Here is a 13,223-nt window from a genome sequence, read left to right as displayed (position 1 = left end):
ATGGGGCTGCAAATCCAGTGGGAATCAGCCCAATCCTTAACAGGACTGGAGTCTGAGCACTGAGAGTTCAGGATTTTCAGCTGGCTCAGGCTGGGACCTCAAGCAGCATCACAGATCCAGGGCATTTGTAGAAATTTAGTAGGGAAAATAAGAACCTCTGTATCCCCCAACTTTGGAGAAAAGGGAAGGAGCTCCTTTAGTATTTCATGAACTCCACCAGCCCCCTGAGTTTCACAATGAATGAGTTAAATGCTTCTCTTTGGGGTTATTTAAGAAAAAAAGATCCCATATATTTTTCTGCTGGAGGCAATTTCACTTTGCAGAGTTCTGCTCAATCTGAGGGTGGAATTACAATGTTTGTACATTTTTAAAACGAATGGATCAAAACCATGGATTGACTTCTTGTGCTCATGGAAGCCCTGTCAGCTGGGGAGCCAGGCTGGTGTCCTGGGGACAGCACTGATGGGTGAACAGCCCCATGAACACTTCCTGCTTTAGCCCAGACTCTCCCACAAGGCTCACGAGTTCCCTCTGCAGTGGGGATGCCAAAGGAGGCATCCAAAGAAGGTTTGGAAGGTGAAGGGTCTCCTCACACACCCTGAGCTCTCCCAACACCTCCTTTATCTCCCATAACCTCTGGCTCATGATTGCTCCTGCTGGAAGAGGAGTCTTTGGGGTTAAAGGTTGTCAGGGCACCACCCTTTAGACTGTGGAACTTCCTGAAGGTGAACTCCTGCTGGGATCTGAGCAGGAGCGACCATCCAAGCTGAGCTCAGAGCTTGGGGCCCAGGGGGCCAGGACCCCATTCCCACCCACAGCTCAGGGACAGGTGAGGATGCCCCAGCCCAGGAGCTCTGGCTGCAGTTCCCACCTGGTCACACTCTGCAGGATCTTCTGCTCATCCTGGTCCAGGCACACAGCAAAGGAGGACTGGACCCCAATGATCTGGACCTTGTCCACTTTGATCTGGGACATGCTGATCTGCTGAGAGGAAAGGCTGCAGTGAGGGAGCTGCTGCCTCAGCACATTCCCTGGGCTGGGCAGGGGGCCAGGGGCAGCAGCAGAGGGATCTCCCCAGGAGCTGCTCTCTCCACCCCTACTCCCCTCCCAGCTGGGCCAGGCCAAGCCCATCTCCCAGATGTAAGAGCTCCAGAACTGGGGTTACCTGATTGAAGCTTTTCTTGGATTTGGAGTTCTGCCTCTTGACCACCTCGGTCATGGTTAAGTTGAGACATTCTGTCTTCGAGGCTGCAAGAGAAGGAAACTGCCGTGACCTGGGGCTCTGCTGGAACCCAGGTGGGCCCTGCACCTCTCAAAGCATCCCAGAGCTGGAGCTGCAGCAGGATCCCACTGCTGGGTGAATGCAGTGCAATCCCAGCTTTCCTCCCCTCCTGCTGAATGTCCTCTGTAATTCCAGCTGCTTTCCAAACAGCAGGAGAGAACATTTGCAGCCTTGGGCTGCAAACAGGAGAAAACCCATTGCCCATCACCGTGAGGGAGGAAAGGCTGACTCTCCTGAGCCCAGCTGGAGATGCCTCCTCGTGCCTGGAATTACAGTGACATCCTGTGGTCAAACTGCTGAATGGGAGAACCACCGGAGCCAAGGGGATCAGATTCCTCTTGGAAGGACAGAGATTCACAGAGAGATTCCCCCAATAGGAGCTGAGGGCACCCCTGATGCAAGCCCTGAGCGAGAGCAGGAACATCCAACTCAACATTTAGAAGGGAGAGAGAAACCCACTCCTGACGTTTTTCTCCCAGGATTGGCTGCATGGCTCCACGGATGGGGAGGAACAGTGTGGAGCTTGTCAGAGCTTGTGGAGATGTCTCCTGTTTGGTACAACAGGATTCCCCTGATTATCCTGCTGACAAACACCTGCCAGGCACCGGCCACACCAGGAAAAGGGACCTAAACCCCCTCAGCCTCCTCAGAACCAGGTATGTCTGAGGGCCAAACCAGCAGCTCTTAAACAAGAACAAGTCAAATATACACAGGGACCAAGAGCCTTGGAGCTTTTCAAAGGCTCAAAGCTTGATTAATTGGAAACTTGATTAGAAAAAAGGTTTCTGAGGCTGAGGCAGGTGGCAGGGAGCTGTGTCTGGGCTGCAGGAAGGGTGTGCTGAGGCAGGGCTGCTGTGTATGCAGGACCAGCACCTTGGTCCTGCTCCATTTCAGCATTTCACCTGTTGGTCCTCCTTGCTAAATAAGGGCTGTTCTGGAAAGCATCACTCTCCAGTGACCATCCTGGTGTTCAAGCCACCCCAGCCCCATCCCTAGTGGATGGTTTTCCAGCTGGAAGTTTTGGGACAGTGGGACATGCCCATTGTCCCTGACGTGGTGCTGAGGATTGGCACCCAAGGACTACAGCACAGCTGAGGGAACATCAGGAGACTCCCACGTGTCTCCTGTGTTCTCACCTCCCTCATTTGCTCCAGCCAGGAGACCCACAGCACTCCCTCGCTGCCCCAGTGCCTCCCAGGACCCCGCACCCACCGAGCTCCTCGTGCTTCCTGCAGGCCTTGCTGAGGTTGACGGATGTGCAGACCTTCTCCACATTATTCCAGTGACTCCTGCCACTGGCAGCTGTCTGCAGGGACCAGCCAGAGCCCAGGAGAGAGAAACACACAACCATTCAGCTTGGAAAAGACCTTTGAGGTCAAGTCCAACCCTAAATCTAACCCTGCCAAGTCCTTAAGAAAGAACCCTACGTCTTTTAAGCACTCCCAGGGATGGTGACTCCACCACTGCCCTGGCAGCTGTGCCAGGGCTGGAAAACCCCTTTCTATGAAGAAATATTCTCTAATGTCCAATCTCAACTTCCCCTGGCCCAGCCTGAGGCCGTTCCCTCTCCTCCTGTCCCTGTTCCCTGGCAGCAGAGCCCGACCCCCCCGGCTGTCCCCTCCTGCCAGGGACTTGTGCAGAGCCAGAATCCCCCCTGAGCCTCCTTTGCTCCAGTCTGAGCCCCTTCCCAGCTCCCTCAGCCCCTCCTGAGGCTCCAACCCCTTCCCTTTTCCTGGACACACTCCAGTCCCTCAGTTCCTTGCCATGAGCATCCCAGAGCTGTCCCCAGCACTGGAGGTGCCCCAGCAGTGCCAGCACAGACCTTGCTGTATGCAATCTGTAGTGTCAGTGGGATTGCTTCCCTGTCTCCATCTATTCCCAGCCTTTTGCTGCCTGGACCTGCAGGAAACAAGGAGCAAATGTCACACAGGGGCTTTTTATCTCCAGCCTTCCCTGGCTGCTGATACAGCAGCACATCCAGGACCTGTAGAAGGGGAAAAGGGCTTGCTGAGCACAAAAAAATAGAAAAGGTGGCTTAAAAGCTGCAGAAAGCAAAGAATCCAGAGAGGAATTACAAAACCACTCAGCAGAACTGAAAGTGGCTCTGGCTGAGCCAGTGCAGAGGGAACACAGAGCAATAAAAGGCACAGCCAGCTCCTGTTTGCTCAGGCAGACTTGTGCCCACATTAAATTAGCCCTGAAACACTGGGCTTGACACTTTCTAACTGTGCTTTCTCCCCTGGATAGTTTTTTGCAGCTGTGAAGAGGTGCCAGACAAGCCAAGATGAAAACATCGGATTGAGCAATGGCACTGTCACGGAGGGAAGAGCCTGCCCTGGGGGGAGCAGGTGGGCACACGGCACAGGGGGGATTTTATGGGCTCTGTGTCGAAGGACAAGTGGAGCTCACAGCAAAGCCATCGGTTGAAGGCACGAACGGGATCAGGTGCAGTACTGGGGACTGGCCATGAGGTGCTGTGCGAGCTGCACTTCACCACAGCAGCCCGTCCTGGGTACCCGGAGGAACTGCAGCCAGATGTTCCTGCCGCTGCTTCTGCTCTCTTAACATCGCTAATGTCATAAATTCACAGCATGAAAGTGCAAAAAATTACACGCAGAAGGCTCCAAGCACGCACACAAACCTGACTTTGCCCAGTAGAATAAGGAGATGAAAAGAGGGATTTTATCAATGACACTTTTGAACAAAGCACAAAGAGAAAGCTGTAAAAAGGAAAGATAAAGAGCTGCATTTGGCAGGTGCTGATGAGAAGAAGGAAATGGGCTTGGAGGTGTTTTATTGTAAATGCATTCCAGAGCTAAGAGCAGCACAAACAAACAAACATTGCCATGGTTTCCCTCCTGAAGAGAATACAAAACTGGAATGTTTCTCCCCCAAACCAGCGAAGAGCTTTTCTGGATCCTCTCTCTGCCTGGCTCAGACACCTCCTGCAGCCCAGGCTCCCCCAGCCCCTTCTTCCCATCCCTCACAGCCCCCAGGGCAGGTGGGGGTGCAGAAGCAGCTACAGACCTGAGGCCTTGATGGCCCTCGTGGCTGCCGAGTGCCCCAGCTCCAGCGAGTGGATGAAGACCTCGGTCCTCTTCTCCCCACCAATAAAGGTGAGCTGCCAGGGGGACAAGAGGGGACAGGTGGGGGTCAGGGGACCAGACAGGCCAGGCCAGGCAGCCTTCACCCCTCAGTCCTTAGGAAATGAGTCTGTTTGGGAAAATCCTTCTACATTTTCAAAGCACCTTTCAGCAGCTACTTGGGGTAGCACCTGCCTTTAGCTGGACTTCAGACTGTTTGGACAGATCCCCAGAACAACCCAAACCTCTCTTTTTCACCTAAAACTCCACAGACCACTGGGAAAAAAACCCACAATGAGCCAATAGCAGGGTCTGGGAATTGCTTTGGAAGCACAAATCCTGTGAGCTCCGTTCGCCAAGCCCTGCAGCAGGTGGTCCCCAGCCACAGCCCCAAATTCAATCCTCCCCAGGCACACAGTGGGGTGTGGGAAAACTCGCCTCATGGAGGGGCTTGGTTTGGAAAGCAGAGCTCTGGAGAGATTCCAGTGGTGTGGAAAACCTGGCAGCACTGTCAGGCACTGCTTTGTGCATGGGGAATGGTGCTGGGGTGGAAAACTGCTTGTGGGACTTCATGGTCCAGGCAGGAGCTGCTCTCAGTCCCTGAGCCAGGAGCACCAGCCAGGGCACCACAGATACCCCGGGGATGAAGGGGACTGAGCTCTGCCATAGCCGAACTTGTGCCACACCCCTGTACCCCACAGGCAGAGCCACCCCTCCTTTCCCTCACCAGGCTGGGCTGAGCCCTTCCCACCTCGGTCTGGTAGAGCTGCAGCAGCATGGGGCGTGTGGCGAAGCGGCAGTAGTAGAGGATCATGTCTGCCAAGATGGGCAGCTGCTCCTGGGAGTCCTCCTGGGGCTCAGCCTCAGGCTTGGCACACTGGGGTGGCAGAATGAGTCAGAAATGTGATGGGGTAGGTGGTACCTCCAGCCACAGCTGCCCACCCCGCGGGATGGGAACCTCCCACTGACCACCAGGAGTCCCATCTCCATCCTGCACCCCCGTGGCATGGCAGAAGGTTCTCCCAACAGCTGCTCAGTTCCCCGAGGAAGGGGCACGGCACAGCCCATCCTGCCCATGGCACACACGCACCTGGCACAGGACGTCCATGGGCAGGTTCATCAGCCCCAGGACGTTGCGCTCGTACCAGGGGTCCAGCAGGCCGATGTAGTGCGAGATGTCGTTGGTGCTGCCCTCCATCCCAGCCAGGGACTGGTCCTGAAACCGGACACCGTGGTCACCCTGAGGGTCCCCTCGGCCAAGGACAGCAGCCCCAGGCCAAGCAGAGCCCTGGTGGCACCACGGGGAGTGGACACCCACCAGTGCCCGGGGCAGGGGGTCCCCCAGGGCCAGCGAGGGGTGATGATGGATCTGCGGGGTGGATGGAGCCACACAGCTCCTCTTCACGGGGATGTAGAAAAACAGCAGCCTGAAGTACCGTGTCAGTGAGGGGCAGGAGCTCTCCTTGAGCCTGGGGAGGCAGAGAGGTGGCTGAGCATGGTCCGGGCAGGGCGAGGCACCGCTGGCCGCCCCCAGCCCGGCTCACCTGAGGTCGCGGTAGGCGCGGGCCACCTTGCCCGAGATGCGGTCCGAGCCGAACACAACCACGCGCAGCGTGCCCGCCTTGGCCTCCTCATCGCAGCTGAGGAAGGGGCGGCGGGGGAGCCCAAGGGGCCGGGGGGCGAGCGCGGCGGGCCCGCAGCAGCCCGGGCCGTGCTGCGGCAGCGAGAGCGCGCGGCGGGAGCGCGCGGGGACGCGCGGCCTGGCCGGGGACGCGCACAGGCTCTCGGCGCGCCGCAGCGACAGCGAGCACGGCCCCGGGCACGGCTCCCGGCGCTGCACCAGCTGCTGGCTCTTGTTCTTGAACAGCTTGTAGAGCCTGTTGGTCAGCGACTGCCGCTGCCTGGGGGGCGGCCTGTCCGTCCTGGCCACCGTGTCCAGAGAGCTCTCGTCGCTGTCCTCGGCGTAGCCGCTGTCCATGCAGTCCTTCAGGCTGGACACGAACGACTTCAGGGACTTCCTGGAGACCACCGTCAGCTCCGAGATGGACTCCCTGGAGGAGGCGAAGAGGGACACCTGTGACGGCTTGGAGCTCTCCTCGGACAGCACGGAGTACACGGAGTCACTGGAGATGGCACAGAGCGGGGACAGCAGAGAGTCCTGCTCGGGGGAGCCACCGTCAGTCTCCACATCCTCCTCATCCTCATCCTCCTCCTCATTCTCTGAGGCCAGGGGCTCAGCAATGCTGCACTCCTTGCTAAGGACATCATTGAGGATGTCTGAAAGCAAGCAGAGGGAGAAGGTGTCTGCCACAGGCTCCAGCAGAGCCACTGCAAACATGGTGACCCCAGACACCACTGCCACTCATGGCCAAGGCTCTCCTCCGCCCTGGTGTCAAGCAAGGAGCTGGAAACCTCCTCCTCAATGTTTTTGAATTTCCACAAAAGCCTTCATTGCAATGCCAAGGAAATTGTGTTTCTCTGCTCGGGGTTCTGGCTGGGTTCTCAAAAGGCAAACTCCAGCTGGGCTTTTGATTCCTTCTGCCCCAGCTTTCACCACATCCTCATGTCTGCTCCAGGTTTAACCAGAGGGCAGGAGCAAAGCCAAGCCTTTGGCTGATCAAACCCCATTGTGACCCACCCTGGCTCCCTGTCAGGGCTGGCCTGCAGCACAAAGCCTGGGCCAGAGCTCTGCTCCCGCTCGCTGGGGCCAGCAGGGGAGGAACACGAAGCCTTCCCAAGAACACACGAGGTCCTTCCAGGAATGGGGAAGCTGGAGGCACCAGCTCAGCACAAGGGGATCCTTTTACTTGTCCAAAGCTGTTGGGCCTGGCTGAGAGCTCAGCAAAGGCCCCGACTCACCAAAGGTGTCCTGGTCCCAGCTGTAGGTGTAGCAGCGAGCAGGGGGGACAGGGATGGGCTGCAGCTTGCGGGGCTGGGCCTCGCCTGGGGAGAGAGGAGGGACAGCAGCTGGTTTGCAGAGTCCCTCTGTGCCACTCCTGCCAGCTTTCCTGGCCTGGGAGGTGCCACCCACCCCCTGCATGTTCTGGGCAGCCCAGGCTTGATGCTGCAGTCCTTAGCTCCGGGCAGTCCTGTGCAACTGGGACAAGGGGACACTTCACACCTGCACAGCCGCCAGGTGTCACAGCTACCGTGGGTTTCTGACTTCATGTTTCATCTCACCCTTAAATTGTTTGGAGGCCGGACAACTCATGTTGTGGCTGTTTAATGAAACCATCTGTGGCTCACGGTGTGGTTATTAAACAGGACCTGGGTCGGTGCTTTTTTAGCGCAGTCCTTGCACTCGGCTGAGACTCCATAAAACCTCTCCCTGCTGCTGCGGCTGCAGGGGCTGGGCCGGCAGAAAACCCCAGGGAAGAGAGGGATGGGGGATGCTCACCTGCAATGGCAGGAAGGGAGGCAGCCCCGGCAATGTCACGCAGCATGGCCTGGAGCCGCTCCCGGGCCAGCGCAGGGTCGCTGCTGGCGGCCGCCGCCTCCTGCGCATCGGCAGCACTGGCGTAGAGCTCCGAGAGCTCCTCCAGGGGCTTGGACTGCGGAGCAGAGCCAGAGGAGACGTTCAGGGGGTCCCTCCACTGAGGTAACACATGGGCAGCATCACTAACAGGGTGACTCTCTCCCCTCCACTGCCCCCACCACCCTCAAGTCCTCCCCAAAATTTCCAATGAAAATAAAAATTACTTTGAAAACACCCCAAGCGGTTCCTTCATTATTTTTTTGCCTCTCCCCCAAGTGTTTGTCTGGTCAAACAAACACTTGTTGATTTTCAGATCTGAGGGCCCTTCCTCTCTCCACTTTGGGATGGGAAAGGAACCACGGGGTAAAAAGGGAGTGAGCCCTCTGCGTACATTTCACAAAACACTTCAGACCTCAGGTCTAACCTGAGAAGGGAAAAATGTGCATTTTTCCTCCAAGAAGCATCACCAAAACTCTTTGCCAAGCCAGTCCCATGTTGGGTAGGAAATCCAGCAGCCAAGTGCACTGCTTCCATGGCACCCCATGGCGGGCGCTGCCCCAGCCCACCTTGAGCAGGTGCTGCAGCCTGTCCAGGTCACAGCGGGTACCAAAGTTGGCCTGGTAGAGGTGCTGGAGGAGCAGCACCAGTGTGGAGTGCTGGGGGGGCTCACTGGAGCTCAGCTTCTCAGCGATGGACAGGAACTCACTCTGGACCTCTGAGCGATTCAGCAGCAGCACCGTGCTGTGGACATGGACACCAGTCAGGCCAGGACACTGAACCCACCCAGAGCTTCATCCCAGCAGCCACATGGCCTCACAGCACATGAGTGAACTCGAAACATTTCCCTCCTGAAGGTGCAGCTCTGAGGAGGGCACGGGTCTGCGTCCCAGCCTCGTTTCTCTATTTACAAATGAGGATTGGCAGGGAAAGGTTCAGCCATGGAATAAGGTGCAAAGTCTGACTGCTCAGAGCTGCAGGGCTTTCACTCCTTGCTGCACTGGGGCTGGAATGGATTCACTCCTGGCTCCCAAAATCATGGATCACAGCATTTCCCAGCTGCTCCCCAACATCTGCTGAGATCAGCAGCACCTTGGGGAGGAGACTTTGCCTTCCCCAGTATCTGCAGCCCTCCAGGGTCACTGGCATGGGGAGCCCAAAGATCCTGTCCTCCCAAGGCTCTGGAAATGCCCCAGCCGCTCTCCTCACCCTTCCCACAGCTCAGCCCAGCTCCCCAGCCCTCCTCCCTGGCCCCTGGGAGATGCTGCAGCAGTGCCAACCCATGGGGATGCCCCAGGGAGCCCCCAGCAGTGCCCATGGCCACACTTACACTGTGGAGCTCTGGTAGTTCTTCACAGGCAGCCCCTGCTCCGTCCTCACCAGCCTCTGGAATGTGATCCCTGGGGGAGAGCAGAGCAGTGAGGCACAGAACACCTGCAGGCTGCTCTGCCCAGCAGCACCGAGCTGGCTCTGCCCCCCAGGGCAGCACTGAGCTGGCAGAGCCCTGCCTGGAGCAGGAATGGCAGCATTAAGAGTCCTCTGGGACAAGGCACAGCCACCGTGTGAGGGGCCAGGCTGGGAGCAAGGGAACTCAGGATGTGAAGGGTGAAAACCCAGAGTGATGGGAAATCACCCACAGGATGGGACAGGAGACCTGCTCCAGCCCCAGTCCCTGCTGCCCCACTGCTGGTGTGGGATGGGAATTCCATGGATGACATTTAGCAGCTGCTCCCCCTCATTTTAGCCCCCCAGCCCCACAGGGCCAGCAAGTCAGCACCACCTCCTCTGCTGCAGGGATGGAGCCCAGATTGATGCAGCAGGAGAGGAGGTGGTGTGGGCAGCCACAGCCTGGGTGCCCCCCTGGGACTGTCCCCAGGACACTAGGTGACATCCCATGGATGTGGGCTGGGTGCCAACAGCAGGGCCCTGTCACCCCAGAGAGCAACACAGTGGCACAGCTTGGGAAAGCTTTATGGCATCAGCAAGATCCAGCCCTTATCAATGCAGGGAGCCACATCCCACCTAGCTCAGCACCCACGGGGGGCCCACCCTGATCCACAGCACTGACCCCTCCTGCAGGGGTGCCCCCGGGTGCAGATCAAAGCTGTTGCACTGCTGGCAAATATTGACAGCAGCTCAATCTCTGTTAATCTTTACCCTCATCTCAGTACAAAGCTTGGGCCTCAGCCCCCCAGCAGGTCAGGGGGCCATGAAGCAAGCCTAGAGCAGCCTGCAAGGTCCTGGTAGCTGAGCAGAAGGGGACAGCCTCACTGCTTCTGGAGAGGGATTCCCAAAGGCAGCAGCCAGCGCCTCCCACACAGCACCTCTGGGAGGAAATCCACTCTGCTGTGGGAGGGGAAAGCTTTTGGGCCAAAGCCCCCCTCCCACAGCCTGGGGCACTGGGGATGGCACAAGAATGGGATGCAGCAACCCCCATCCAGCACCAGAGCTTTCCAGAGGTGTGTGAGGCACAGCCCTGAGCAGAGGCACAGCAGGAAATGACCAGGAGGGGAGTCCCACCAGTGTCCTCAAGGCCCTGTGGCCCTGCAGCTCTGAGGTGAGGCTGGGTACAGCCAGACCCTGCCTGGTGGCCATGGCCATTTGTGCTGGGGGTAAAGCAGCCAGTCCAGAGCTCCCGCTGCACAGGTTGGGATTTTTCCATCATTCTGTTCCTTTGAAAACACCTTTCATCTCATCCCCAGGTTCCCATCTCATGGGAATTGCTGCCCTGACAGAGAGCCTGCATTTCACATCCCCCAGGGCTCCCCAAAACACCTTCCCTGTTTGAGGGAGAGGGGAACACCCCCAGCCACAGCCACATCCCCCTCCCAGGCCTCCCAAACCCTGCCCAGGATTAAACACGGGCTGCAATGTGCTCTGTGTGATAACAGCTCTTCAAAAGCTCCCAAAAGGCAGGGAGATTAGGAAAAAAGGCTTTGAGAAATAATTGGAAGAGCTGCTCCATTGGGAACCACAGGACATCCACAAGGAGTCCTTAATTAAGAGGAGCACTGGTGCTGCCCGTGCATGTGCCCAGAGCTGGGTCACAAGGAGTGTCTGGGCTGGAAAGAACAATCCAGGGAATCCCTCAGCCCTATGGAAATCTCCATGGAAGAGCAGGTTTGGAGGCTCCAGCCACCCTGATGCCCATGAACAGCCCCACTGTTGTTCCCCCACTGAGCACCTCACACAAAGGGCGGGCTGGGGGGAGCAGCCAGCACGTGATCTGCTGGGGAAAAGACCCTCCAGACTGAAAGCCAGCCAGGAAATCACTACCCATGTGGCTAATTGCCTCAGATCCACAGCTGGGAGACCCTGGGATGCTCCTTGCACACAAAGGACCCACCAAAAACACCATCCTACCCTTCTCCTCCAGAGAATTCCAGACCACCCGGGAATACCATCCTAGGGAGGAGGGAGGGCAGGGTCCTGACCCCTGGGAAAGCTGAGGTTTGGGATGGACACTGCACTCCCAGGAGTCAGGAACCAAGCACGAATGAAACGGGAGCAGCAGGGGGACAAACTCCGGGGCTGGGCTGGGTTTGGCACCAGGGCAGAGCAGGAGCACTCACCTGGCGCCTTGAGCTCATTGCTGATGAAGGTGAGCAGCTCCCGGAAGGTGTCACAGTAGGGCACAGGCCACGTCAGGAAGCTGTGGTAAACACTGGCAGCTTTCAGGAGCAGATCTGAGCCAGGTGGGAAGTGAGGAGCCTGTGGGAACAGGGACAGGAGGTTCGAGAAGAGCAAAGACCCCGAGGGCTGTGTGAGAACTCCAGAGTTTAGGCTGGAAGCAAAGCAGAGGTTCCCCCTGCACCACCCAATCTCCTCCCAAGGAAGGGCCACAGGATCCCCCCTGGGCACAGCTCCACGAAGCTCCTTCCCAACCTCCCCAAGTGAGGCTCACATGCCCAAGCCTAAATATAAATTCCTTTTTAAGCCCTGCAAGCCGTACAGATGAATTCCATACAGCCTGTGCTTGTGCAGGATCTGGCAGCAATGATTTCCTTGGGATAACGATGCATTGTGCTGGGAATAATAATAAAAAAAAAAGTATTTCCTGAGAAGGCTCAATTCTCTGCTCCTTTTCATTCACGTTGCCTGTGTGTTTTGCCCAGCTATAAAGAGTAAAGAAAAAAATACCACTTTATTGTCCATCTCTCTCTGATTAGCCCAGCCGTAAAAAAATAGCATCAAGACCCCTGAGACTCATTTTTTTTTGTTTCTTGGCTTGTGCAATGGATGCTTGATCCCTCTAGATTCATACAGAATCTTTATTTTTTGGATGCACTGATGAAAGCAGGCTGGGCTGTTCCAGCCAAAGCCACCCTGATTTTGGTGCCTGCCCCGGGCTGGGGTGGCTGCAGCAGCCTCAGGACTTACATAGAGCACGGCAGAGTAGAAGAGCAGAGCCAGGGGCATCACCAGGTCGTAGTCACACCTCTCCTGCACCTGTGGGAACAGCCCGAGGGCACGGGGATGAGCTGCTGGCCAGGAGCTCTGCCCAAAACATCCCTGGAGACTGCAGCCCCCAGTTCCCACCACGCCCAGGAGATTCCCTCATCTCTGTGGGAAAACCAACCCCAAAGCCCCACCCAACCCCCTGCACGATCTCATGACCCCGAACCCCCACCCAGCTTTGCCAAAGCCCATCCTGAGCAAGCCATGGATCTGCCAATACCTTGGAGCCTGCAGCTCCCACTGGCAGCCCCCACTCACCTCTTTGGTCTTGCCCAGGATCTTCTCCACCAGGATGAGGTAGTTGCTGGCGTCCCGGCTCACCAGCTCCTGCAGGCTCCAGCAGTTCAGGCACAGCCCGGCTGTGGAGACACAGAGCCGCGGTCACTCCCGAGCCGCGGTCACTCCCCGAGCCACGGTCACTCCCCGAGCCGCGGTCACTCCAGAGCCGCGGTCACTCCCCGGAGCCGCGGTCACTCCAGAGCCGCGGTCACTCCCCGGAGCCGCGGTCACTCCCCGAGCCGCGGTCACTCCCCGAGCCGCGGTCACTCCCCGAGCCGCGGTCACTCCCCGAGCCGCGGTCACTCCCCGGAGCCGCGGTCACTCCCGGCCCGACTGTCCTGGACACCACAGCGATAATGAAACTCTTGTTTGTAACTTGGGGCAGGGTGTGACAACATCCCCAGAAAGGCAGGAGGGGACAGCTCTGGGCTCTGCTTTCCTGGAATCTTTCCTGCCACCACAGTGACCAAACGCTTCCCACTCCTGCACAGGGTGGGATGGGGGCTGCAGCCCCTCAGGGCTGGGGGTCCTGGGGGTCCCCAGCAGCAGCACCAAGGCTGGGGCAGAGCAAAGCCACCAACACCCAGCCAGGGCACGCTGCAGATTCCTGGCAGAGCACAAATCCTTGGGATGAGATTTTTGAGGTGCA

The 13,223-nt window shown here is 57.7% G+C and overlaps 1 protein-coding gene across 6 annotated transcripts in view; it reads right to left on the bottom strand.

Moving 5' to 3' along the window:
• The window catches only part of PIK3R5 (phosphoinositide-3-kinase regulatory subunit 5), a 36,864-nt gene that overhangs the window by 2,912 nt on the left and 20,729 nt on the right, over nt 1-13,223 (bottom strand). For 3 of the 6 annotated variants that reach the window (XM_033518707.1, XM_033518706.1, XM_033518705.1), the window contains 16 exons: nt 12,554-12,654; nt 12,218-12,286; nt 11,410-11,548; nt 9,168-9,237; nt 8,407-8,581; nt 7,763-7,958; nt 7,225-7,308; nt 5,910-6,642; nt 5,684-5,834; nt 5,456-5,581; nt 5,117-5,242; nt 4,310-4,403; nt 3,105-3,181; nt 2,495-2,588; nt 1,166-1,248; nt 872-984 (listed from right to left, as the gene is read on the bottom strand). In XM_033518707.1, coding sequence (XP_033374598.1) covers nt 872-984; nt 1,166-1,248; nt 2,495-2,588; nt 3,105-3,181; nt 4,310-4,403; nt 5,117-5,242; nt 5,456-5,581; nt 5,684-5,834; nt 5,910-6,642; nt 7,225-7,308; nt 7,763-7,958; nt 8,407-8,581; nt 9,168-9,237; nt 11,410-11,548; nt 12,218-12,286; nt 12,554-12,654 — 2,431 coding nt within the window. The remainder of the gene's footprint in view (nt 1-871; nt 985-1,165; nt 1,249-2,494; nt 2,589-3,104; nt 3,182-4,309; nt 4,404-5,116; nt 5,243-5,455; nt 5,582-5,683; nt 5,835-5,909; nt 6,643-7,224; nt 7,309-7,762; nt 7,959-8,406; nt 8,582-9,167; nt 9,238-11,409; nt 11,549-12,217; nt 12,287-12,553; nt 12,655-13,223) is intronic. The other 3 variants (XM_033518708.1, XM_015645955.3, XM_015645963.3) reach the window with 3 other exon arrangements.

Source organism: Parus major, chromosome 18 (genome assembly GCF_001522545.3).
Source record: "Parus major isolate Abel chromosome 18, Parus_major1.1, whole genome shotgun sequence".
Classification (NCBI taxonomy): Eukaryota; Metazoa; Chordata; class Aves; order Passeriformes; family Paridae; genus Parus; species Parus major.
This window is presented reverse-complemented; position numbering and strand designations above follow the sequence as displayed.